The sequence below is a fragment of the Schistocerca gregaria genome, chromosome 1, assembly GCF_023897955.1.
Source record: "Schistocerca gregaria isolate iqSchGreg1 chromosome 1, iqSchGreg1.2, whole genome shotgun sequence".
In the NCBI taxonomy this organism is placed as follows: Eukaryota; Metazoa; Arthropoda; class Insecta; order Orthoptera; family Acrididae; genus Schistocerca; species Schistocerca gregaria.
Genome location: NC_064920.1, coordinates 1,167,307,120 through 1,167,333,968, shown reverse-complemented (window position 1 = coordinate 1,167,333,968; position 26,849 = coordinate 1,167,307,120). Strand labels below are relative to the sequence as shown.

At 40.2% G+C, this 26,849-nt stretch overlaps 1 protein-coding gene across 1 annotated transcript in view; it reads right to left on the bottom strand.

Annotated features, from left to right (window-relative positions):
• LOC126316859 (uncharacterized) overlaps positions 1 to 10,463 on the bottom strand; it is a 33,762-nt gene extending 23,299 nt beyond the window's left edge. The window contains exon 1 of the mRNA XM_049992936.1: positions 10,320 to 10,463. Within this exon, the coding sequence (XP_049848893.1) occupies positions 10,320 to 10,448 (129 nt within the window). The 5' untranslated portion in view covers positions 10,449 to 10,463. The remainder of the gene's footprint in view (positions 1 to 10,319) is intronic.
• Between the last annotated feature and the right edge of the window lie 16,386 nt (positions 10,464 to 26,849).

Below are 26,849 nucleotides of genomic sequence, written 5' to 3'. Positions count from 1 at the left end.
AATTTGCTTACTACTGACTAATACTATGTATTACTGCAACTTTTCTTTGACCTAGGCAATATCAGTGGTACAATTTCAGGTACTGCGCACTTTCCGCGCTGTCATACGACTCCGCGATGACTGTTGGAAAAATACATTTGCCCTTGCCACAGAGAACGAAGAGTGTTAGGCGGGAATAAAAGTTGAAGACATAATGCGTTCCTTGCTGTATCAAACATGTCGATAAGTTATTTAGCCTTTTCACAATTAAAGTTTACTTTTGTATAACTAATTTATAAACACCCTGTATGTACTGATTCTGGTAAAGTTTCACCTGCAGGCCGGTGTGGCCAAGCGGTTCTAGGCGCTTCAGTCTGGAACTGCGCGTTCACTACCGTCGCAGGTTCGGATCCTGCCTCGGGCAAGGATGTGTGTGATGTCCTGAGGTTAATTAGGTTCAAATTGTTCTAAGTACTAGGGGACTGATGACCTCAGATGTTAAGTCCCATAGTGCTCAGAGCCATTAGAACCTTTTTTTTTTTTTTTTTTTGAAAGTTTCACGCCTCTCTGGAGCTGCGCAGGTTGTTCAGATTATTGCTTTTCTCGTCAGGCAGCTGACTAGCCTATAGCTCCCGTCACTGATTCGAAATGTCACTGCAAACGCCAATTAAATGTGGTACACATCACAAAACATATATTGCACATTCGTCATTACTATAAAGAATAAATGATGTAGACAATCCTTAGTCATGAATCAGTATATGTGTTAGTGAAAACAGTTTCAAAATCGCTGTATTAGTTCTTGAGATTAACCGTAGCATACAGACTGAAAAATGGGCGGGGGGACTGTAATTTATAACACGCGTAGATAAAATTGAATTATGCATCCGCCTTTATCTGTATTTCATGTAGCACTAAGAATGAGGACACAGATCTGCAGACTATAGTGTTGTGCGCATGTAAATGGGGGGGGGGGGGGGGGGAAGCTGGGTCTTGCAACCGTTTCAGCCTACCTTCGGTAAATCAGTCTTTCAATCATTTTTGAACCGTGCGCAGCTTCGATACATCGAAGTACGAGATAACTTCTTTAGCCCCTGACTCGCGACCTCTGGCTCAATGTAGCGCACTTGTGTCCTGCCGAGCTGGCCTAAGGTCTCTCTAGGCTGGCTGAAGAAGTTACTCGGTGCTTACGTCCAGTAAGATAAAGCAGCGCCTTGGTGGGGAGGTGTGGTTGTGAGTCACCAACCGCGTCCAAAGTGCGAGTCCAGGTTGCAGAGCTCGGCCGAAAAAGACATCGGCAGTACCGCAAGATAGTTCTCCTTGCCCGTGTGGTCGGTTACCTGCAGCAGCGACGGCAGGGTAGAGTGGTACAAACAAGAGGGCGTATCTGGTGCGCATCGCATTCAGTGCTGTGGAGCTGACTGTAGCCCGCGGAGCAAGCCCCAACTCATAAGATGGGTTTTCCCGTGGCTATATTGGTGAATTTGAATTCAGCCTGTGGTTATAGAGCGACAGCGGATTGAGCCCCGTGTGTTATGCACAAACCACGATCGTTTGTGAAGCAGAGTGCAATGTCTTCTCGCTGTATAAAGTGAGCCTACAGGGGCGTTTTGTTTCGTTTGAATCAAGTGCACAGAGTTAAAAGACTCTTTCTTCTTAGGCTATTGATTGGAAACTTAAGACATGGCACATGTCTGGTTGTTCAAAAGTGCACATGACACATTTTGATTGTATTAATCATTAGGGACAGAGATATGGTGTTAAGACTTTACTGCCCGTTATGTGGGTTTTTCAATTAAGGGGGCGCCATTGCTTGATTGTAATTTATAAATGTTGGTTTTTTTTCCCCACTGTTCTCATGATCTATAATTACCTGATCTGAACTAATTGTTCGGTTTCCATTTTGTGTTCTTGGAAATGTATTAATGACCCTTTTCCTTCTGTTTAAGTCTTATGTGTTCGCATAATTCAAAGGCTTCAGACAGAAAGATATCTGTTGGGTTTATATATTGCTATAGATCTTAGGTGTTTGTGTAATTCAAAGCGTAAAGTTACTTTCGAGTTTTCTGTAAACTGGTATCACTGAAATTCTTATAATTGGTTAGGGCATTATTAACAATAAAATTAGGTATTTGAACCTTGAAAAAAAAGGCTTTCCTGGTACAAAATTGAACTTCATCTTCTAGTACCTGCCCCATTTCAATTTTTTTCTTAGTGAGACGTCTTCTCCGTTCGTCCTTACTTTACTCGACTCGCTGTGCTTTGTTGGCTCCATCTGTGGGCACACGAACTACGTAAAATTTGTAGCTGGCAGCAGGTGTGGCCACACTCTTAAGGTGCACCTACCTCACATCCGAAAAATGAATAATATTAATTTCCGAAAGCTAGCTGAGTAATCTGGAAAAAATATGTGTAAAAAATATAAACGGTTTTAATGAAATGGTGTTTGTAGGGTCTCATGAGATATAACTGCTTCTGTAATACAAACAAGGCAATCCATGGGCGAGATCACCGTCAATCCTACGGCTCCGAAGACAGATGGATGCTTCTCAAACCAAATGTCTGTAGTAGGGATGGGAAAAACAGACCGACTGGTTAAAACTGTTGAGTTCGGAATATCCGGTATTCTTTGATTTTTTTTCTCTCGGTTATAAAAAGTGTTTTTACAGTATTTTTTGCTATAACTCGGTAAAATAGTCAAACCAGCGCACGCTCCGCTGCATAGTGAAAATGTCTTTCTGGAATCGAAATACCAATTAGTCATAGCAGCAGTGCTAAAATTTTTCGTTTTTAAATAAATATTTTTTAAAGAACGAGTAAGTTTTGTCAGTAAAATTTGCACTGCCTTGAAATACTGCGTTATTATGGAAAATGGCAAAATCGATGAGTACTATTTTAATTATAAATCCGACAGAAATGAGCTACAAACACATGACAAGAATTGGTACAGCATTGCTAAGGCAATAATATACCTGTTACCTTGTGATGTGACGTTTTAGATAGTAAGGTGTACATGCGGTGTGCATAACTAGCCCCATTTGGTCTGTATGGTAGTTTCTGACTGTCGTCGCTGCACGTCAGTTGTATTACAGTATGGCATCATCCCTAGTCACGAATTTTTTGCGAAGCGCGGTATCAGTAAAATGAAATGTATTAGCTGCTTGTAACCCTTAAAACGGACAAATTAACGCTAAAAATAAAATACTTTGGTCTCAGTTTTCTCTCCTTAGTAGTGACAACTCGTGAAGTCCGATTACAACATGATTTTTGAACGGTGGCCGCGCAGGATTAGCCGAGCGGTCTACGGCGCTGCAGTCATGGACTGTGCGTCTGGTCCTGGCGGAGGTTCGAGTCCTCCCTCGGGCATGGGTGTGTGTTTTTGTCCTTAGGATAATTTAAGTTAAGTAGTGTGTAAGCTTAGGGACAGATGACCTTAGCAGTTAAGTCCCATAAGATTTCACATACATTGGAACCTTTTTTTTTAACAGTGAATCAAAAAATTGGAATCAATGAGAGAGTACTGGTGATTCTTTGTGGTAGTTAACCACTTATCACTTTTCGAGAAAAGGTTGCTTTTATTTGCCTATTTAATTTAATGGCAACGGCCTTGACGCAGTGGTAACACCAGTTACCGTCAGATCATCGGATTTAAGCGCTGTCGGGCTGGGTTAGCGCTTGGGTGGGTTACCATACGGTCTGCCGAGCGTTGTTGGCAAGCTCGGGCACTCAGCCCTTGTGAGGCAAACTGAGGAGCTACTTGAATACCCTGTTCAAGAATCACAAGAGGAGGAGGTATACTTGGAAAAGGCCGGGAGATACGGGAAGGTTTCAATTAGATTACATCATGGTCAGACAGAGATTCCGAAATCAGATACTGGATTGTAAGGCGTACCCAGGAGCAGATATAGACTCAGATCACAATATAGTAGTGATGAAGAGTAGGCTGAAGTTCAAGACATTAGTCAGGAAGAGTCAATACGCAAAGAAGTGGGATACGGAAGTTCTAAGGAATGACGAGATACGTTTGAAGTTCTCTAACGCTATAGATACAGCAATAAGGAATAGCGCAGTAGGCAGCACAGTTGAAGAGGAATGGACATCTCTAAAAAGGGCCATCACAGAAGTTGGGAAGGAAAACATAGGTACAAAGAAGGTAGCTGCTAAGAAACCATGGGTAACAGAAGAAATACGTCAGTTGATTGATGAAAGGAGGAAGTACAAACATGTTCCGGGAAAATCAGGAATACAGAAATACAAGTCGCTGAGGAATGAAATAAATAGGAAGTGCAGGGAAGCTAAGACGAAATGGCTGCAGGAAAAATGTGAAGACATCGAAAAAGATATGATTCTCGGAAGGACAGACTTAGCATACAGGAAAGTCAAAACAACCTTTGGTGACATTAAAAGCAACGGTGGTAACATTAAGAGTGCAACGGGAATTCCACTGTTAAATGCAGAGGAGAGACCAGGTAGGTGGAAAGAATACATTGAAAGCCTCTATGAGGGAGAAAATTTGTCTGATGTGATAGAAGAAGAAACAGGAGTCGATTAAGAAGAGATTGGGGATCCAGTGTTAGAATCGGAGTTTAAAAGAGCTTTGGAGGACTTACGGTCAAATAAGGCAGAAGGGATAGATAACATTCCATCAGAATTTCTAAAATCATTAGGGGAAGTGGCAACAAAACGACTATTCACGTTGGTGTGTAGAATATATGAGTCTGGCAACATACCATCTGACTTTCGGAAAAGCATCATTCACACAATTCCGAAGACGGCAAGAGCTGACAAGTGCGAGAATTATCGCACAATCAGCTTAACAGCTCATGCATCGAAGCTGCTTACAAGAATAATATACTGAAGAATGGAAAAGAAAATTGATAATGCGCTAGGTGACGATCAGTTTGGCTTTAGGAAAAGTAAAGGCACGAGAGAGGCAATTCTGACGTTACGGCTAATAATGGAAGCAAGGCTAAAGAAAAATCAAGACACGTTCATAGGATTTGTCGACCTGGAAAAAGCGTTCGACAATATAAAATGGTGCAAGCTGTTCGAGATTCTGAAAAAAGTAGGGGTAAGCTATAGGGAGAGAAGGGTCGTATACAATATGTACAACAACCAAGAGGGAATAATATGAGTGGACGATCAAGAACAAAGTGCTCGTATTAAGAAGGGTGTAAGACAAGGCTGTAGCCTTTCGCCCCTGCTCTTCAATCTGTACATCGAGGATGCAATGATGGAAATAAAAGAAAGGTTCAGGAGTGGAATTAAAATACAAGGTGAAAGGATATCAGTGATACAATTCGCTGATGACATTGCTATCCTGAGTGAAAGTGAAGAAGAATTAAATGATCTGCTGAACAGAATGAATAGTCTAATGAGTACACAGTATGGTTTGAGAGTAAATCGGAGAAAGACGAAGGTAGTAGAAATGAGAGCAGCGAGAAACTTAACATCAGGATTGATGGTCACGAAGTCAATGAAGTTAAGGAATTCTGCTACCTAGGCAGTAAAATAACCAATGACGTGCGGAGCAAGGAGGACATCAAAAGCAGACTCGCTATGGCAAAAAAGGCATTTCTGGACAAGAGAAGTCTACTAATATCAAATACCGGCCTTAATTTGAGGAAGAAATTTCTGAGGATGTACGTCTGGAGTACAGCGTTGTATGGTAGTGAAACATGGACTGTGGGAAAACCGGAACCGAAGAGAATCGAAGCATTTGAGATGTGGTGCTATAGACGAATGTTGAAAATTAGGTGGACGGATAAGGTAAGGAATGAGGAGGTTCTACGCAGAATCGGAGAGGAAAGGAATATGTGGAAAACACTGATAAGGAGAAGGGGCAGGATGATAGGACATCTGCTAAGGCATGAGGGAATGACTTCCATGGTACTAGAGGGAGCTGTAGAGGGTAAAAACTGTAGAGGAAGACAGAGATCGGAATACGTCAAGCAAATAATTGAGGACGTAGGTTGCAAGTGCTACTCTGAGATGAAGAGGTTAGCACAGGAAAGGGATTCGTGGCGGGCCGCAACAAACCAGTCAGTAGACTGATGACCAAAAAAAAACTTCATTGAGAAGTAGCGGCTCCGATCTCGTAAACTGACATGTGGCAGGGAGAGCGGTGTGTTGACCACATATCCCTCCTAGTGAAGTCTGTGGGCTGAGGATGACACGGCGGCCAGTCGGTACCGTTGGGCCTTCCAAGGCGTTAAGTTAATATATACATTCTATGTATCTTAAAACTGAGTGAGTCAACACTTTTCCGTCTTCGTTCGATTTCTATGTTTAATATAGGAAATAATAGGACTAAAAAAAAGGAAAATCGGTTATTTTAGAAACCGGTTATTTGAGAGGTTTTAGTGGTCTGGTTAAGCTAGCGATGAAAAAAACGATATAACGAAAAGCGGTTGTTTCAGCGATAACCGCCCGGCTAATCAGCAGTGGAGGGCTACTGGATACAGCAGCATTCCGTGAGATTTTATAGAACAAGCAGTACGCCGTGAAAGCACGAAGATTTACATATCCACACTTATCGGTGATATTGTGCCTTTTGTACAGATCGCATCCGTCGCGGCTCGGCGCATTCACCGAGACGCAATACATCGTCACCCCTGCAGTCGATGGGGAGATGTCCAGCGTCATCAATAGACCGTATGCAATAAAGTTCTCCGATGCGCCTTGGCACCTCACATGTGACAGCCCGCACCCTCCACTGGTACGACGCTGGGCCGGAATGCGAAGCAATATGTTAAACCACAGAGGGGCCAGCGGCCCACCGGCGTCACATACCGAGAGGGAACGAGTCGTGAGGGGCGGACCACGCCAGTGGGAGGGTCTGCCAAATAACAAAAGCCGGTGTCGCTCATCCCCCCTTCACGAGCCGCCACTCCCCTAATTAAGGAGCCGTAATCTGTTTCACACAGGTGGATTCATTAAGGTAACTACCAGATGAGCTCCCTCCTCTTCCGAAAAAAAAAGGCGCAGATGAAAACGTTACTCGCGATGGTGCTTTGAAGAGCGTGCGCGCAGTTACAGCGAATTAAGCAAAAATGTTTTAACACGTCATGCTCAAAGTAATACCCCAAGCAGATTAAGTTTTCTTGTGTGAGTCACATACACGGCTTCCAGGCAAAATACCGGTCTTAGGTATTAGCCGACACGGATTTTGGCACTCGACTTCATAAGTGTTAACCGCGTCACTCCTGTTTTTTTAGTCATCAGTGACCGACCATTTCGCATAGCTTAACGCACAGTGATCTAGCTTTCGAGACAGCGAGGTGAGCTACACCCGGAACAAATTCGCGCGGAAGATTATAATGATTATTGGGGTGGTACTGTGGACAACGTGTGTGTGTTATTCAGGCAGTTTCCACTTCGGCTTAGGCCTCAGAGTGAAAAGATATCGTTTGATCCTACAATGAGCTTCCATTTCGAGAAAGGTGAAAATTGGTTTCACCACGCGGAATCATACCTTTACAAGTTCTGTACGCGTAATGATCGTAAAGTAACCGTACAAACATTTAGAGAGCACGACTGAAAGAATCTGCATAACGCCTATTGACACCACGGCAAGTAACTGCAAAGATCTCATCCACAGTCTTAATAATTGCAGAAACTTCAAACCATTTCGCATCGACACCAGCAAAAGAAGAAACAGAATTGATCAGACTAACTTCCAAACAGAAAACGAAACTGTATCTTCTAGTGGTACAACACTCGCGAACGTTTCCCGTTGGCTGATGGCTTCAATATGCTTCCAAAGATACGAATGTCAGGGGGGACGCAAGAGATAATTCAAAGAGCTTGTTTCGAACAATCGAAGGTGACTATAGCACAAACACGCAAAGCATTGCCAAAATAAGCTCGTAGTAAAACAAAAACAAAAACATTGTAGGCAAAAAATAAAAGTAGAAATTATTTGGCTACTTTCAAGTGGAAAAAATTGTTCGAAAAATGGTTCGTACGCATGCAGAGATGTAAAAATATTACAGGCGAAAATTCTGAGAAACAATAAACTGACTTTCGTTTCATAGTTTCAGTAAAAAGAGATGTTCACATGTAAACAATGTAAAAGGACAGTAGTTTATTGGAATTTATATTAAGGATGTTAACGTCGGCAAAAGGCTTGGGTATGGCAATGACATGTGTACATGTTGGAGGATTTTTAAGTTTGAGATACGCTGAAGCACAGTCGTCTGCATGATACCAATTGACAAAAGCCTTAAAGTGAAAATTGCAATTGTGAAAATAAATATGTTCTACAGTCAGTGTCGAATGTTAAATCTTTGAAAAGTACGTGAGAAAAGCTTCCTTTCCTTGTACTCTCAGCTGTCTGAAATGTGGCAGAGTATCGTAAAGTACTCTGAGATACGGCCAGTCTCAATGCATGAGTTGTAACTAATCCACTGACAGAAATAAACTGTGCTTTCAAAAATCATTTGTCTCTACTGCTAGCAGGGCGGATCCGCGCACGTTTCAGCAGAAGCGTATATATGTTTATATCTATCAATTTCCAATTTTCACTGCTACCTTTCGAAAAATAAAGTATTATTAAAACTAAGGGTATCGAAATTGGCAAGAAATTCTCTAGATTACAAGCTACATTTAACACAAATAACATACTTTCCAGTTGCTTGTGTAAGGGGCTACTCGGGTCGCCGGACCTACGAGCCGTTTTATCGTAAAGCGACCTACTAAGTACTGATGCAAACAATTATTATCATTATTATATTAAAACGTAACAACAAACTGAGACCCCCTCCCCTATTGAGAAACGAACCCTGAATCCGCGCCGTGTTACTTGCTCACTTTTTTTTGTGATTGCGGTGTAACTGCTGATACATCAATACTCATCACAATATATTCTCCGAATTGTGTATCTGATGGGAAAGTTGCAATATTTTTACTAATGAAACTTTCCTCATTCGATACAAATATGTAAACCTCCACGATCGGTGTCACTCATTAAAATCCTTCTGGACGTTCTACCACATCATCTCAAAACACTTTGCTAAAGTGCACTTCAGACTCTCCATTTGCTTGCTGCTGTTGGAATTTCATTATCTTTGATCTTTGTCCATGAGGTGATAGTATACGGCAGGCAGTCAGAATCGTCATGAAATTTCTCATCTTGGTTGCCACGAATATTTGGCTGCTTCTTGCGAACATGTCACGAATTCTGAGGTTGTGGTTATGCTCGGTCGTAATAACACAGCTTAAATTATTATGACTGAAACTGGCAGCAATGATATTTCTAGTCATTATTGTCATAAATATTTCACTGTTTATTCGGAATATGTTACCATTTCCAAGGTGTTGGTTAGGGTGACACGCAACGGCTCAGTTTAAATTGCTATGAGTGAAACAAAATATCTGTTAACTTCATTAACAAAACATAGAAAATTACGAACAAGTAATGTGATTGGCTACCCAGGTGCCACTCACGATTTGTGCATTCACTTCGTATCATTTATCGAATAAACCATTATCAACATCATTTATGAAGCAAACGATTATCAACAACAGCAATCAACGGTATCGTAAATACACTTTCCCATTAGGTGCCACTAACGATTTGACCATTTCGCAACTTTTATCAATTAAACAATTATCAACATCGTTTATCAATCAAACCATTATCAACAACAGCAATCAACGGTACCGAAAATACACTCTCCTATCATACTTTCTTTCACCTTACGGTTCACATTAATATTAGAAATAGCTAGTTCAATTTACTAGCACGCTTTCTCACACATCATATAACGCCAACTTTTACAATTCGACTGCGCGATCAATTCATTGTCGACATCCTTGGTCAGCTTTATGTGGCTTTAAGAACCCAGTTTCGCTCTGTTTCTGCCCATGGCGGTAAAGTTCTTCCAATTAGGGTGACGGTTTTTCCGAAATTATTCTCCTAAAATGCGTTCGGTATTCCAGACATTACATCCTGCTACAACATGGATTAATTGCAAGTCTGCTAGTTCTTGTGCTCTTCCGCGGCGGTAAACTTCGTCCTGGATACATCACACACGAATGAGGAGAGTTTTTGTAAAGCAGAAGCTCTTTCTAAACCTGTCTCATATGCGTTGCTCATTCAAGGCGTCGCGCCACCTGACACTCGTTTCTTCCTAATGATACCTTACATCGAAACACACAACTTAGAATTCGATACTTTGTGTACGATTTTGACCTTAAAGGTTTGATGGCAACACAAACACATGAATCTAAATATAAAAATAAGTTTCACACTTGACAATACGTAATGAAATATATTAGTCAGTTTTCAAGTTTCTGTTCATCTCTTAATGGGTAAGTTCAATTATGTGCACACTCACCACCTCGAGGATAATGAAAGTAATGAGATAACCAGCCAAGACGGAAACGATGAACCACCACATGGTGCGGTCGGAAGAGCACCACCGCTGGATTTCAGTACGACCAGGAGCTGATTTCAGGCAACGCATTCACTAATTTCATTTGTTCCCAAAGCAGATTATTCCGCGCGTTCAGCAGCGCGTTTCATTCGAAAGTCTTTGGTCAACTGAAATTTATACAACCTCTGTTTCAACAAATCCGATTCAATAATGTACACTGCTGAGGCATTGTGAAATGACTTCCATGTACGCTAAAGTGAAAGCGTCCAGAAAACGTCTAATTTGTAGCTATGGCCTGCAGAAAATTGATAGTTTAAGCACCCTGTAATACTTTTGGGGGCGAAATATTTCCGGTTTTAATCATCGCTCATCTTTCGGGAAACTTTAATATCAACCACCACATTTTTAATCATCGCTCATCTTTCGAGAAACTACAATATCAACAGTACATAATCATTCTACACTTCATAAATACTAGTAGAACATTCTTTAGTTTCTCCCGGCGTATTTGATAATCAAAATATCCACGGGTGTACTGCCGGTCTATAGTGTCCAACGGGCACAATATTTCGGCGGTCAAACATGTCGCCATCATCAGGTGAACTGACGGACTGAGCTCCTGTGAACGTGCCGTCAGTTCACCTGATGATGGCGACATGTTTGATCGCCGAAATATTGTGCCCGTTGGACACTATAGACCGGCAGTACACCCGTGGATATTTTGACTAGTAGAACAGTTTCCTGTTGTGACTGTCTTAAATTAAAAATGATGACAGACATATGCATAATCCAGAAGAAATTCTTCTGTAATATATCCATATATATTATAAAAACTGATGTCTTTATTTAAGTATGTATATATCTATCTATGGCCCAAATCTCCTCCTAAACCACTAGACCCATGTCAACCAAACTTGGTACACATATCACTTACCGTGTGGATAGAGTCGCTGTGGGCCTTCCAAAAAGGGTTGAGGTAGGGTGGGGAAAAAAAAGCAGAGTAGTTCTTGGCTCGCACGCACCCACACTACATTCACCCATTACTGGAGTATGAGAGCACTCAGTGATTTGCAGCAAACTTTAGACATAATTTCGAACTTTTACCACACTTTTTCTCGCTGACAACCCCCACAGGATGATGAAAGGAAAAAAGTTCATCGCTTACTACATTTTTGCTGTTCATACAAGGAATACTGTTTAAATTTATCACTCCTTTACTAATAACTGCATTCGCGACGCATTTCGCAGACTGTATCCACATATGACACTGAATATACCTACCAAAAGATATCATTGTACGACACATAGTTCAGGAGATATGACGTCAAATAATGAGATGCGTGGAATACAGTTGCATAATCCACGACGTTTTAATTTCTTACTTCTTTACTACTAAGTCTATTCGGAACACATTTCGCAGATAGTATCCACATATGTCTCTGGATGTCCCTGAGAAATTATATCACTGTACGACGCGAAGTTGAGCAGATATTGAGCCGTGAATGGCTCATCTTCCCGCCATCATCTATTTTACACCCTGTTTTAAATGTACTTCCACCTCACTACGTTAATTTAAATTACTACTGTCACTGAGTTACTGCTTTTCCTGACTGTAAGCGGCGTTAGCAGCGCGTATCGATTCATCCCCTCAAGTAGTATCTTTGCTCGACTGCTATTATTACCCAGTGATAGTCTGTCGTAAGGGATTTCGGGTCTAGAGTTGGGGCTGCCAGTGAGTTGGAACGTGTCTGGAGCGCAGTCCGGACCTGCCAGTCGGGGAGTTGCAATGCGTCACTGGTGCAGTCGGGTTGGAGCAGTGAGGTCTGCGTCGACATGGCTCGCCCGACCACTGCCGCCACGCATCGCTCGAGCCGGGCCACGGTCTTGGTGGATCGTCGGTCGGTCGTCCTACCGGACGACGCGTAGTGGCTCGTCGATCGTTCATGAGTCGGCTGCGTGTGTGTGTGCATCGACTCCCGATTTGTCTTCGTGCGTGTTCAGTTACTGTCGCGAATTTTTCAGGTCTTCGTGCAGGTGTTTGTCAGGTTGTGTGCATAGTTGGTGTTATTTCCACTGATGACTCTATGAGATGTTGTCGGCATTATGAGAGGAGTCGGTCGGTGGTTGCGGACGAGGGAAGTTCTCCACGTGGTGCAGTCGGCTGGGGCCGCTGGCAGCCCCTGCGCAGTGTCGAAGCGTCTGTGGAGCTGTCCGATCGTTACGAGCTTCGTGGTTCGCCGACTCATGACGTCAAAGTTGAGTAGTGGTTTGAACTACCCAAGCCACGTCCATTCCTGTTGTGGTGGTTCGTTTCGGTGGTTTGCTGTTGGGGAGGTTTTCCGGTGGGCAACGCCGAGAGGTTATACTGCTGAGATTAAGCCGCCATTCTGTGCAGTTCTCTATTTTGGTCGACTATGATTTGAGTGCACCAGTGGAATTTTCTGTGTAGTGGCCTTTAGCGTTCCGGCTGCCTAACCTGGCCACTAACGTAAATTCAGGCAGCGTCCTTTCCTCACCTATTGTCGCTGTCCAACATAGTGTGTAATTTTGAAAGCAAATACGTACTCCATTGTGGTTCAAATGGCTCTGAGCACTATGGGACTCAACTGCTGTGCTCATTAGTCCTCTAGAACTTAGAACTACTTAACCCTAACTAACCTAAGGACATCACACACATCCATGCCCGAGGCAGGATTCGAACCTGCGACCGTAGCAGTCGCACGGTTCCGGACTGCGCGCCTAGAACAGACTCCATTGTGGATTACCACGTTTGTAACATTGCCGGTTGGGGTTCTCATATACTGATTGACGGGAAGCAAGTTGTTGTGTCGGTCGGTCCATGGTTGCCCCCTGGTTGGGTTCCAACGGATCAAGTGTAGTTGGGCTCACCACCTGTCTCACCTAAGTGAACGAGGACAGACCATCCTCCCTGGAGGCCTTCTGAGTGCCACCGGTGTTTAATTATTTGTTGTCAGCTATTTTAAATTTTAGGCTTACGCTTATTTGCTTGGTTTCATAAAATTTTGATAAATTAATTTTTAAATTTATCTTTTAACCTTAAACACTGCGGCCTTCTGCCTTTAAAGATTATGGTGACATATTTTGAAATTTTGAAGTTTAATTGTGGCCCTCAGTCATTTGTGTTGCACCTTGCATATGTTGCCTTTTAGGTTTTAAATTATTTTATTGCTATCTTAATTGAATTTCGATTTTTTTAGAAATTCTTGTTGGCCTTTTGCCTTTAAATATCTGTGGTAATATATTCCAAAATTTTGGAAATTAATTGTGGCCCTCAGCCATTTGTATTGCACTTTGCATATTTTGTTTTTGAATTAATTTATTGCTATCTTAATTGCATTTTTATCTTGTTAAGATTTATTGTTGGAGGTCTTCAGCTGTGAAAGAGCTGCTAAATTACAATAAATGACAATTAGAAACATTAACCGATCTCAACCCTTGACTCTTTCCACAATCCTGTTACCTGTTCTTCCCTGCCGGCCAGGGTGGCCGAGCGGTTCTAGGCGCTACAGTATGGAAGCGCGCGACCGCTACGGTCGCAGGTTCGAATCCTGCCTCGGGCATGGATGTTTGTGATGTCCTTAGGTTAGTTAGGTTTAAGTAATTCTAAGTTCTAGGGGACCGATGACCTCAGAAGTTAAGTCCCATAGTGCTCAGAGCCATTTGAACCAAACATTACAGCATGCAAATATAAATTGTAAGTTGTAGTCAGGTTTTAGTAAGCAAATAAAAAACATTTGTTAAATCTTTTCTCTATGGCCGGGCTAGTTTGGGGAACTGCTGTACAGATTCTGACACGGTCTTGGAATTCCCAAGACCAATATTTTGCCAATGTTGTTGTTGTGGTCTTCAGTCCTGAGCCTGCTTTGATGCAGCTCTCCATGCGACTCTATCCTGTGCAAGCTTCTTCATCTCCCAGTACCTGCTGCAACACACATCCTTCTCAGTCTGTTTAATGTACTCATCCCTTGGCCTCCCTCTTCGATTTTTACCCTCCACGCTACCCTCCAATTCTAAATTGGTGAACCGTTGATGCCTCAGAATATGCCCTACCACCCGATCCCTTCTTCTACTCAAGTTGTGCCACAAATTTCTCTTCTCTCCAATTCCGTTCAATACCTCCTCATTAGTTATGTGATCTACCCATCTAATCTTCAGCATTCTTCTGTAGCACCACATTTCGAAAGCTTCTATTCTCTTCTTGTCTAAACTATTTATCGTCAACGTTTCACTTCCATACACGGCTACACTCCATACAAATACTTTCAGAAACGACTTCCTGACACTTAAATCTATACTCGATGTTAACAAATTTCTCTTCTTCAGAAACGCTTTACTTGCCAACATCGATATCGATAAAAGACGAAAATCGCTGAGATTCTCAATTCCCAGCATGAATGAATAAACAGTGCGCGAAATCTACTCGCAATCCGCCAGTTGTTCTACATAATCATGATGAGTATGCTGTGGAAATTCCCATCTTCCAAAAATGACAGCCGCGTTCTCATTCCTGTACGTGATGTTCCTTGTGTGACGAACAATTAAGCAGCCTGTCATACTTCGACTAGCCCCCTAAAGCATCCCATTTTAATCCCGTGGGAAACATCTGGGGCTATTTGAAATAGCAGGTGCAGCGTAGCAAATTGGTAGTTCTACGGCATCTGGTCATTAACGCATAGCTTCGGTTAGATGTGGCACACACAAATAATCTTGTGCACTCCCTTCCTTGCCGAAATAAGGCTATTACCTAGTCTATATGTGATGTAAGGCGGTATTTGCGTTATGTCTTCTAAGGATGACTAACTTTTTAGGCAGGTTTGCTTAGATGTTCTCATTTCACGTCAAATCACGTCAGATCTTGCAAAAGAACCTAAGATGCTTCGGTACTTCGTAAAGACAGCCAATAGAACAAAATAATGCCCATAGTAGCACATAGATCGCACAGACTTAATAATCCAAGTAGTTATCTTTGGGAGGTTCCAGCGTTGCAATGTCGCCAGATTTCCACATCCCCTCTTCTCTTCACCATTGCCTCGTCTTGTGCAAACCTAGATTTCTCCCGGGGAAATACTCCACTAGTGCTGTTTAAAAATTCACGATGACGGAAATAAGTCACTTATCCTGTGTAAAATCTCTTTTTCTTTTTCATCAGTCTTCTGACTGGTTAACCGGCCCGCCGCGAACTCTTCTCCTGCGCCAACCTCTCCACCTGAGAGTAGCAGTTGCAACCTCCTCAATTATTTTATGGCTGTATTCCAATCTCTGTCTTTCCCTACTGCTTCTACCAACTACTGCTCCCTCTACTACCATGGAAGTCATTCCCTCATGTCTCAACAGGTCTCCTATCATCCTGTCCCTTCTTCTTGTCGGTGGTTTCCACGTATTATTCTCCTCGCCAATTCTGCCGAGAACCACCTCATTCTTTACCTTATCAGTCCATCTAATTTTCAACATTCTTCTGTATCGTCTGTAGCTTCGACTTTCTTCCGTTCCGATTTTTCCACGCTCCATGTTTCACTACCATACAATGCTGTGCCCCAAACGTGCATTGCCAGAAATTTCTTCCTCTAGTTTGAAACTAGTGGATTTCCCTTGGACAGGAATGTCCTTTTTGCAGAGCTAGTCGGCGTTTTATGTCCTCCTTGCTCCGTCCATCATGGGTTATTTTGCTGCCCAGATAGCAAAATTTCCTTAACTTTGCTTACTTCGCTATTCCCAAGTCTGATGTTAAGTTTCTCGCGGTTCGCATTTTTACTGCTCCTCATTACTTTCGTCGTTCTTCGATTTACTCTCAGTCCATAGCAAGGTCATCACTAGTAAGTGACATAAATTTCAACTCTATATTTCTGCTCGTTATTGACGGACAGACAATCAGTCAGATAACAAATGACAAAAAATGTCTTGGGGTATAATTAAAAATTAAGTTTTCGGATTTTTTCCTTTAGATGTACTGTGAAATCTTGCTTATTGCCAGATAACATGGTTCTAAGTCAACAAGAAATACCCAATAGTTTTCGATGTGCGAGTTTGCAAGTATCAAACTATGTGAGATAAAGACCGTATCTTTTGACTGAACTGACTTAAAAGCTTAGATTTTTTTGTACCATCAAGAGACATAAATTTCAACCCGATACGTCCAAACATCTGAGAAAAGGAGATTTTTAACAGTCAGAAAGACAGAAAGACGCAAGGGAAAGACCAGCGGGTGTAATGAATATTTAAATGAATTTTATGGTACTCATCACTTCTAACCATCTCACTTCAATTATGTGCAATGGGCTTACGTGGCCCAGTCTGTTAACTGAACACTTTCTACCTAGAAACCAGAAACCTTAACTTGCACAGCAGTCACGACGAGAAAAATGTGATATGCGGTCAGCTTTCTTATCTACCCGTCGTCACATACCTTCTGACCTGTAAGTCATACAAAGAATGGCAAAAGCGTCTACTAATTACAGTTTCAAAAGTATTTACTGACTGCAATAGTGTCTTACTTTGACTAGTATTCTGCTGGTTGAATACACTATTTACACTTTCCACTTACATTACTTATTGCTAGCTCGTATCCATTCCGCAGATATTTGCTGGATGGTGGCATCAATTGAATGAGACTTCTTACGCTTTACACGAAATTAAGTTGTACAAATGAACACTAGAATCAACATTATCTTTGCCGGTGATACATTGAAAATAACTGTATTTTTCCACGTTTCTCACGAAATTGCATCACATATTGCATTATTCGACTGACTGAAATTCGTCTATTTTCTGAAGTTAATAATTATTCTAGGGACTGTAGCTAAGTCGAGTCTGAGGTATCGTTAATGAAGGTTAGGTTTTGTTAGTATTTGTGATGTTTCTTCCGGCCAATACAGCATTGGTCGGAACACGTTAATCATTGTTGCGCTCATGATGGTAGCTCGGAGGTGAAATTGTCTCCTTGCTATTTCACACCTAGTTCCATTGGTTAACAATCCACTGTCCCGAAATTCTAGTTTCATCATCCCGGTTGGCTTACCGATTTTATAGCATGAAAATTACTATCTCAGATGTAAATATGGAATAAATCCAATGATCTCCAATTTTCTACAATTTTGGCTGAGGAATAATACTTTTTTCTCGCACTCTACTACTTCTGTTTCCCCTGAGAATATTGCATTCCACATGACTGGTTGTTTGTTTGTATCGCCCTCGGTGGATAAATAGTAACATAATCTTTAAAATCTGCTACAGACATAATGCCAGAGCTTCTGTCTGTTTAGAAACTAAAAGCTGTTTGTGAGTTTGTATCTGTACCCATTTTCCAATTGTATTCCATTTAATAGGATATGAATATATCGTGTAACATTGGCAATGCGCATTTATATCAGCAACTTGAAATTGTATTTTAATGTGCAATCTGGCTTGAACAGTATTCAGCCTTACACTAGGTACGTAATAAAATACAACAACATTATTACTGGCTATAGGCACTACGTTTTACAGTTCCTCTGGAAGGTCTCTCTGTTCTTTTTGTAATTCCATCAAAATATACTGTGGATTTAATAACGTTGCATTCAGTTGTACAGGAGAAGCGTGTTGCACTGCTTCATGCATAGTTTCAACCTCAATGATCTCCAATCTTGCATTATCTTACTTGTTTAGTAAGGTTCGTAGCAATGAAGCTGTTACCACTTTCTCATCTATTGTGCTTAGCAGGGTTTTTGTTTTCTCTAGATAACTATTTAAAACGTTGCTTCTGTTCTTCACGTATTGTTCTAGTTCTATCGTTGAGTTCCGTTCTGTTTTAGTAAGTTGGAGTATTCCTTGGTCTGCGTTTCCTGCGACTGTTGTGTGTCAATCTACTTTTGTATCTTCCGCTAACTCTTGTACTTTTCCAAGTGTGCTGTTAAAATTTTTTATAACATCATTATCCGCTGTTCCAAACACTGTTTTTAACAGTTTTCCTCCTGCACCTAACCAACTTCGTTTTTTACGTATTAGCATTCTTCGTATTACTTCTGTTAACTGTTGCAACTGAGTCCTCAATTTCTCATACAAGAATTTTAATACTGCTGCATATCTTCCAATAATCCTTCTTTCTCTCCTTCTTGTTGTAACGCTGTGAACCTATCCTGTGGTCTTTGTACGTCATTCCCGTCTTCCCACATTTGATGTAAACGCGAATGTCCATCTCTGTCTCTTCAGTCGAATATCTGACTGCATAGCAAATAAATTTCCATTGTACAGAGGCCGATCCCTTTTCACATTTCCTCTGCTATAGTATAAGAGTGCTATACTCAGAAAAAAGTTTCTGGGTAACATTTTCATATGCCACCTGACAGAAAAGGAAGTACCGTAAACACCCTCCCTCCTTTATACAGGTGCATAAACACAGGACATGAGATGTAAATAAAATTAAAACAACCTAAGTAACTAGCAAATACCATATCTGTATTTACATGAAATTTATGCTATTTCCTAGACCTAAGTGCAAAAGGTATGTTTCTCTGATGTTCCTTTTGCCTTGATAATTATAATATTTTCGCCATGGTTGAAATAATCTGTCTCAAAGCATCAATCTCACCTATAAATGGTTTGATTCTACTCGCATAGACTGTAGAACCTCTAGTTGGCAACTGTAATTTTACGTTGGCTGGCGTAGCCATTTCTATAACTTGGTAAGGTCCACGGTATTTCGTTAAAAACTTTTTATTGTTGCCCTCTGGAGTATATGGATTAGCTAGCAATACCCACTGTCTTATTTTATATTGTGGCAGTTTAATTATCCATTGTCAAATATGTTCTTCTTTCTCTAAAGTGTCTGTGCTACCCTTTGCCAAATAACTCTCAGTTTCGTCTCAAAATTGATCACTGGTTCAGTCTGTACTACATCGTATGACGAGAGGCCAGTCCACCATGATATTTTGGATTATATGCGCAAAAGACAAAACTGAAGTGTGAAACGTCCTCTTAGAACAATTATACATAACTGTGCTTAAACTGACACACAATATTTTTAGCGTAACGCAATCTGACTTTCAATAATCCCTACAAGAGAATGGCCCTGACTGAATTAACCTATACGTTTCACAAATCACTTACCTCACAAAAATCTTCGTTACTCGAACTACTGCAATACAGCGAGCGCCACTACTGCCAGCTAAAAAAAAGATTCAAACTACGGAAGGCACTAACTACTGATAGGCATAGTTAGCGAATGAAAGATTTTAATACAGAACAAACAATGTATTTACCTTAAGAGTCATAATATATATACCAGTTCATGACATCCAGTCTTACAAATTTCAAAACTCCTCCATCTCTCTCCCCACATCCACCACTGCTGGCGGCTCACTTCCAACTGCGCAACGCTACGCGCTGTTAGCATCCAACTGCCGCTGCCCAACACTACAATGGCAGACAACAATGCAAACCAGCCACAGGCTGCACATGGCACAGCCAGTGATTTTCATACAGAGCGCTATGTGGCGCCGGCGTTACCAATAAAAAAAACCTAAACAGCCTACATACATAGCCCCATGCTCCCCACAAAAAAAATTACAAATTGTTTTGAGCAGTGGCCAATACAGATTTGAAAAAAATTTTCATAATTACAATAAAAAAGAAATGAAATGCACACACTTATCGATACAATGTTGGTCAAAAGCTAAAATTTTTTCACAGTCCATAAAGACAGTCCTGATCATTCATCACAGTAAAACTGCAGAGTTTTTCTCAAAATCTGAGCAGTAAAAGAGAATGCACACGGAAGTAGTGGATTTACATGCAGTCTTGAAGAAATAGTGTTGTCCTTCCAACGGACAGACAGTGCTAACTCTTGACATGCAGACAGGTAACAACAAAGCAAACCCACAGCACAGTCAGTCGAAGTTGAAGACTATTGGTAGGTAGATCATCACAGAGCAGACTCATTGTAGTCCTGGTAGAGATTATGGTATGGTGGGCCACCAGAGGTGCAGGCCCACTGCAGTCCTTGTAGAAATAGTGGTATTGGTGGACCATCAAAGATGCAGACCCAATGTAGTCCATGTAGAGACGGCCAGCAGCCATCTGTTGCGACTGTGCAAGTGCACAATCCCCATCAAAGAGTCTTGCGCAGAATATAGCAAGTCCATAAACCACCACTTGTCCACTCACAAATTTTTGGAATTATCCTTAGAACCAGCAATGCTGTTATCCAGTCCCTTGCTGAATTATTAACATACGTGCAAACGCTATCAGTCCCTACTTCTCACATATTGTCCATATACTATGACCAACAGAAACGTGTGCAGTGAAATGTAATTTACAAGCTACTTAATTTGATGAACTGGTGTCAATTACAGTTTTATAAAATGAGGATACAATAACAAAGGTACAAAATATATCATTAAAGAACATAATAGTACAGATAACATTTGCAGTAATACAGGCTTTACAAAAGAATCGAAATAACAATTACATCAGGGTTACAAAAATTATGACATAAGTACATACATAAAAGATCAGAATAACTTTTGAAACATTAACTTCACACATGAGCATTAGAACAAAACAGACTAAATTATGTGTAAACATCTTTACAAAGTAAATAACATGTTATTAATGCAAATTATATTTGAGGATAACGGTATTCCTCATCATAGTGAATGTAGCTTAATATTAGAAGAGACAAAATTGTATGAAACAGTACACAGAGACAGGAAGAAAACAAATACACAAGGGTACACAAACACATAGTGGGATAACACAAAAGAAAGGGTAGCATTTCTTTTCAGTGTAACATTTGGTTCTGCAGTCCAACCCAAAACTTCATTCCATGGATCGTTCCCTCTTATTTCAACATTTTCTCCAGCCAAAAAAAATCCTATCCAAGCATGTTTTCTGTATTCTGTTCACATCCTCTTTCAAAAATAGTTTTTCTCCACTGTACAATACTTTTTTGCCAAACCATTTTCTTATAGCTTCTCAATGCTTTTCTTCCAATTCATCATAGTTACTTTCTTATATAGTCTACCCCCTCTTAAGCTAACTTAAACCTACTGAGCTCAGATGCTAAACTAAGGGACCAAGCAATGCAGCAGCACAAAACAATTAACACAAATCGCAATGACAAAAAAATGCAAATTGGCAAAGAAGGCAGCAATATAGGACTTAGCAAAGCATATGCAACATTACAACTAATATGAAGCAATGAACAGCAACAAGAAAAATAAATCAGTAGTAAAACTGGCTTAACAGAGTAATACAAAGTAAAATTCAGTAACACTATGCCTGGCAAACAGCAGCAGCAAATGCAATAACTTATATCTAAACATGACAAAGCTCAAGCAGAAAAAATATTACAGTAAAGACAACAATGCAGAAAAGGGAAATGTCTATTCACATATTAATATCTATGTCATTAAAGTGGTGCACCACAAAACTAATTCTACAAAAGACATTACCAAGTAGTTGAAAAGAAAATTAAGTATGCAGTAACTGTTATTAATCCCTTCTTAATGTTCTTTCCCTTCCAAGTGCTCCTTTTTCGAAGAACGTGGATCATAAAATGATTATTAATAGATCTGTTGACAGAAAGTGTTCACATTAGCAAATGCATTTAATTTTATTTTATAAAACCAATGCTGCAACACAGCTGGAAACCAGATATCAAATGAAATAAGCAACTATGAAAGGCAAAGCATAAAAATATCATTCAATAGTCATGTGACATTTCATAAGTTAGTACAAATTCTCTCAACTCTCGTAGAAAGACGCTTGTCATTAGCAGGTGTGCAGATGTAAGAATGTTTCCAAGTAATGAGCGTGTCGTATTTGCGGTGCTTTGTACAAAGGAATGTCAATAGCGAGGATAATGGCCTCCTTTTTTTTTCTCCACCTGTGCCTCTGACAGGCACACACTAATGGCTTTTTTCAAGGCGTCAGTCGCGCAGCTGGGTGCCCACGACGCATTACGTGCAGGTAGTCACTTAACTTTCTTACCGAAATATTTACGACAGCAGTTTCCGCCACAGTGACAGTCTCATATAAAAATATTGCACAGGTCAAGAATTTGCGTTACTAATCTGTAGAAACAAATTCCTTTAAATATAATAGTGCACAAAAAATTATGGTCGGCATTGTAATACATTCACGTATTTACATACATTTCATGACTCTTAAAGTACGATTCTCGGTTTCCAACATCCTTTTTCACAAACCAGAGTCCCTAACCACTACTCATTATTCCTTACCTTTTTACACATATACATATTCGTCGACACTTCTTCAATATTTCATCATAACAGATACATAGCATAACCAAATAACTCATATAGCATCAGTTTAAACATACCTCAGCAGCATAATTCACATCGTCGTCGTAATAATATAATAACACCTCAGTCAAATCTCAAAAACGTCATAGCTTTCTGCAATAATTTCAAAACCAAAAAAAAAATTCTCTACTCATGTCAAAGTGTCATCTGCCTCAAACGTACTTTAAAATTCATGATCCCATAGCAAATACATCATTCAAAGCTCTCATAGTATAACAATGGTTCCGAAAAAGTATGAACAGTGCACAAAGTACAGACAATGTACAATTTCATAAGTGTGAAGTTATCCACCTGCGTAATTGCGTAAACATGTGTCACTGACGTAGTAAAAAAAAGTTTGTTTCTCTGTTAAATAATCAGATCACTGTGTAATTTATGTGTTAGAGAAATATGGTACGGATGTGTAAAGTTGTATATGCAAATGCCATATTAGCTAGGGCTCCTTGTGCTTGCCACACACATGGTACACAAAGTAAGCGTGTCCCCCCTGAGGATTAATGTAATTATATCCTTAGGTGTTACAGATTACAGCAAGGGAATGAAATGTATCACGGAAAACCTTTGTATCATTGTACTTCAAATATCTTTAAAAATAAATGGTTTAAGTACAAAATTAGTCACTCAAATACGCGTACTGTAGCGCTAAACTGTGCGTCGTATTGTAAGATAATCTCTGTGGAAGTGTCGTAGTTATCGTCCTCCGAAAGCTAAGTTCTACAGAAGTCAATGTACTTACCTCATGATAAACAAAAGTGAAACGCCTTGCGTATAGATATCGTAGTTACTACGCTTATTGCAGTGATGAAGTAAGTGCTGTACTGTAACGTATTGTTGTGCTACAGAAAAGGCTGTCTCATTGTAGCTATACCACAAAGTTACTACTAAAACATGTTTTCCTTTCCAGAAGAATTCAGAAAAACTGTGCAGATATGAAACAGATACACCGCAAAAGCAAAATGTAAATTGTGTCACACATTAGTAGCGTCGTGATATAATCATGTAGCTATCAAAGAAACCAAATGCTAAGTCATCTTTAATCTCACAGAAAGTACTTCAAATAAAGAACGTCTTTTCAACTAAACCAAAACGTTGCATTAAAATCTCATTAACAGTATATATTCTAAGTATGTAAGCCTTATAGTCGTTACATAATCGTGCAACTAACAAGTAAGAATGTACAAATAACAACAATGTGTCGTCTGTTCACTATAACAATGCATTTGTAATTTCTGTTTAAAAATGTTCCCTAGGTTCTAGACTGGATAGTTAACTTCAAAACATTGTTGCATGTAAACAGTTTCTCAGTGTGACAAAGCATACTAGAGATGTGAAGTGAAATGTTTTATGGCAAAGACAAAGTTAAAAAGCAGATTATCTTTCAATAAACGGTTTTACATGTGAAACGTGGTGTAAACCTTTACTTTTCCTAGTACGCAGAGTTTCAACTTCAACGCAATTATCATGTGGTATACGTCGGATTCTGTAAGGTCCATTGTAAACTAGAAAGAATTTGTGACTCAAGTGTTTCTTCTTATGTGACAATGAATGAGCTTTAATCAGAACTTTCTGACCAATATATAATAAATGGGGTAATATATTCAAGTACCTGAAAGATGAGCTGCACCTATAAGAGGATAAGGTGTTACAACCAAATGAAGCTTCACAAGAGGACCTCTTGGTGGTACATACTGCATGGTATCTTCAGAGTTTGAAGTTCAGTTTTAATGTAGCAGCAGTAGCTGAGATTCCACTGCTAGCTTTGGCGCCCAACTTTTTTGTCCAGTGACATTACTTGCGACCTATGAGGTATCAGGTGGGGGGGAGTTTCCTGGCACGGTCGCCATATGAAACGTCCCCTTAGAACAATTATACATAACTGTCCTTAAACTGACACACAATATTTTTAGCGCAACGCAATCTGACTTTCAATAATCCCTACAAGAGAATGGCCCTGACTAAATTAACCTATACGTTTCACAAATCACTTACCTCACAAAAATCTTCGTTACTCGAACTACTGCAATACAGCGAGCGCCACTACTGCGAGCTAAAAAAAAAAAAAATCAAACTACGGAAGGCACTAACTACTGATAGGCATAGTTAGCGAATGAAAGATTTTAATACAGAACAAACAATGTATTTACCTTAAGAGTCATTATATATATATATATATATATATATATATATATATATATATATATATATATATATATATATATCAGTTCACGACATCCAGTCTTACAAATTTCAAAACTCCACCATCTCTCCCCCCACATCCACCACTGCTGGCGGCTCACCTCCAACTGCACAACACTACACGCTGTTAGCATCCAGCTGCCACTGCCCAACACTACAATGGCAGACAACAATGCAAACCAGCCACAGGCTGCACATGGCACAGCCAGTGATTTTCATACAGAGCGCTACGTGGCGGCGGCGTTACCAATAAAAAAACCTAAACAGCCTACTTACACAGTATATGTCCCAATCTGAATGCTATGAATTTATGTAATGGCTTGACATTTTGGATAAAGTATGATGATCTCGTTTTGTCCATCCATTTGTTTGAGGACAGAGTAGGCTGGTATGTAACTTATTAATTTCAGTAAGCGACATACATGTTTCATTAGTTTCGGTACAAAATTAGTATCCTGGTCCGTAATAATGGATTCTGGCATGCGAAATTTCAGTCACCAATTGTTTACCTAGGTGCATTCATCTTATGATCTGGGATAATCACCATAATTAAACACTGTGGAAAATGACCTAACGTTGTAAGGGCATATTTATTACCCACTTGTGTTCTATTAAAAGTTTCTCAAACATCCAACCCTAACATAGAAAATGGTTTGTCAGCTTCTGATAGTCTCTCTAACTGAATTTTCTAATGAATCCAATCTCTTCTTTGCATAAAAATTAAAATGGTTCAAATGGCTCTGAGCACTGTGGGACTTAACGTCTTAGGTCATCAGTCCCCTAGAACTTAGAACTACTTAAACCTAACTAACCTAAGGACTACACATACAGTCAGGATTCGAACCTGTGACCGTAGCGGTCGCGCGGTTCCAGACTGAAGCGCCCATAACCGCTCGGCCACACCGGCCGGATTTTGCGTACATGGAGTGCAGTTTATTACACATTGTTCTACATCACAGCGATGCATTTTACATCAAAATCTTTCAGCTACACCTCTATCAGTTGTTCTTTTCCCTCTGTAACTTGATAAAACGTGGTTATCTGCTTGATATAATACCATTCTCAGCGTTGCAGGAACTACAACGCAAAGTCTGCACTTCGTTGATCTGCATACTAAGCTTTCTTGCGCCTCAAATTGAGGTTGCATTTGGAAAAATTGACACTCACTGTCAGCTGATTTTGCCTTTATCCAATCTTTCTGGCTTCCACCTACTACTTGTGAAACTCATGTCTTCCTACTTAGCGCATCTGCATTAGTGTGTTTGACTCCTGGCTTATGCCTTACTTTATAGTCAATCTCATTTAATTTTAATGCCCATCACGTCAACCGACTTGTTGTATCTTTCAAAACTAACAGCCATTGTAAACATTCATTGTCTGTAATCACTTTGAATTTCCAACCATACAAACAACAAGGAAAATAAGAGATTCCGTAGATAGCTGTTACATTTCTTTCAACTGTCAAACAATTACCTACAGCCTTATTAGACTCTCTGGAGGCAAATTCCACTGAATGTTCTGTCCCATCGATATTCTGACTTAAAATACACCCCAATTATGAATTCCTGTTGAAATTTGGGGAATACAGAATCTGATGTTAATATCTTCTTGAGCTTCTAAAATGTTTCTAGCACTGTATTGTTCACTGAAAACTAGTATCTCACGTAATAATTTAGTTAATGGCTGTGAAATTTCAACAAATCTCTTCACCATCTGAAGATAATAAATGGATAATCCTATAAAAGACTGGAACTGTTTAGTAATTTGTGACGTCAGAAAATCACATATAGCAGAAGCTAGTCGAGGATCTGTCCTCACTCCGTCATGGGTGATGATATACCCAAGATAACTTACTTTGACAAAAATGGTATTCCTCCACACTAAGCGTACGATGTGCTGCCCTCCATCTACTAAATACTTCATTTAGTCGTTTAACATGATCTTCTATATTTCTTGAATAGACAATTGTATCGTC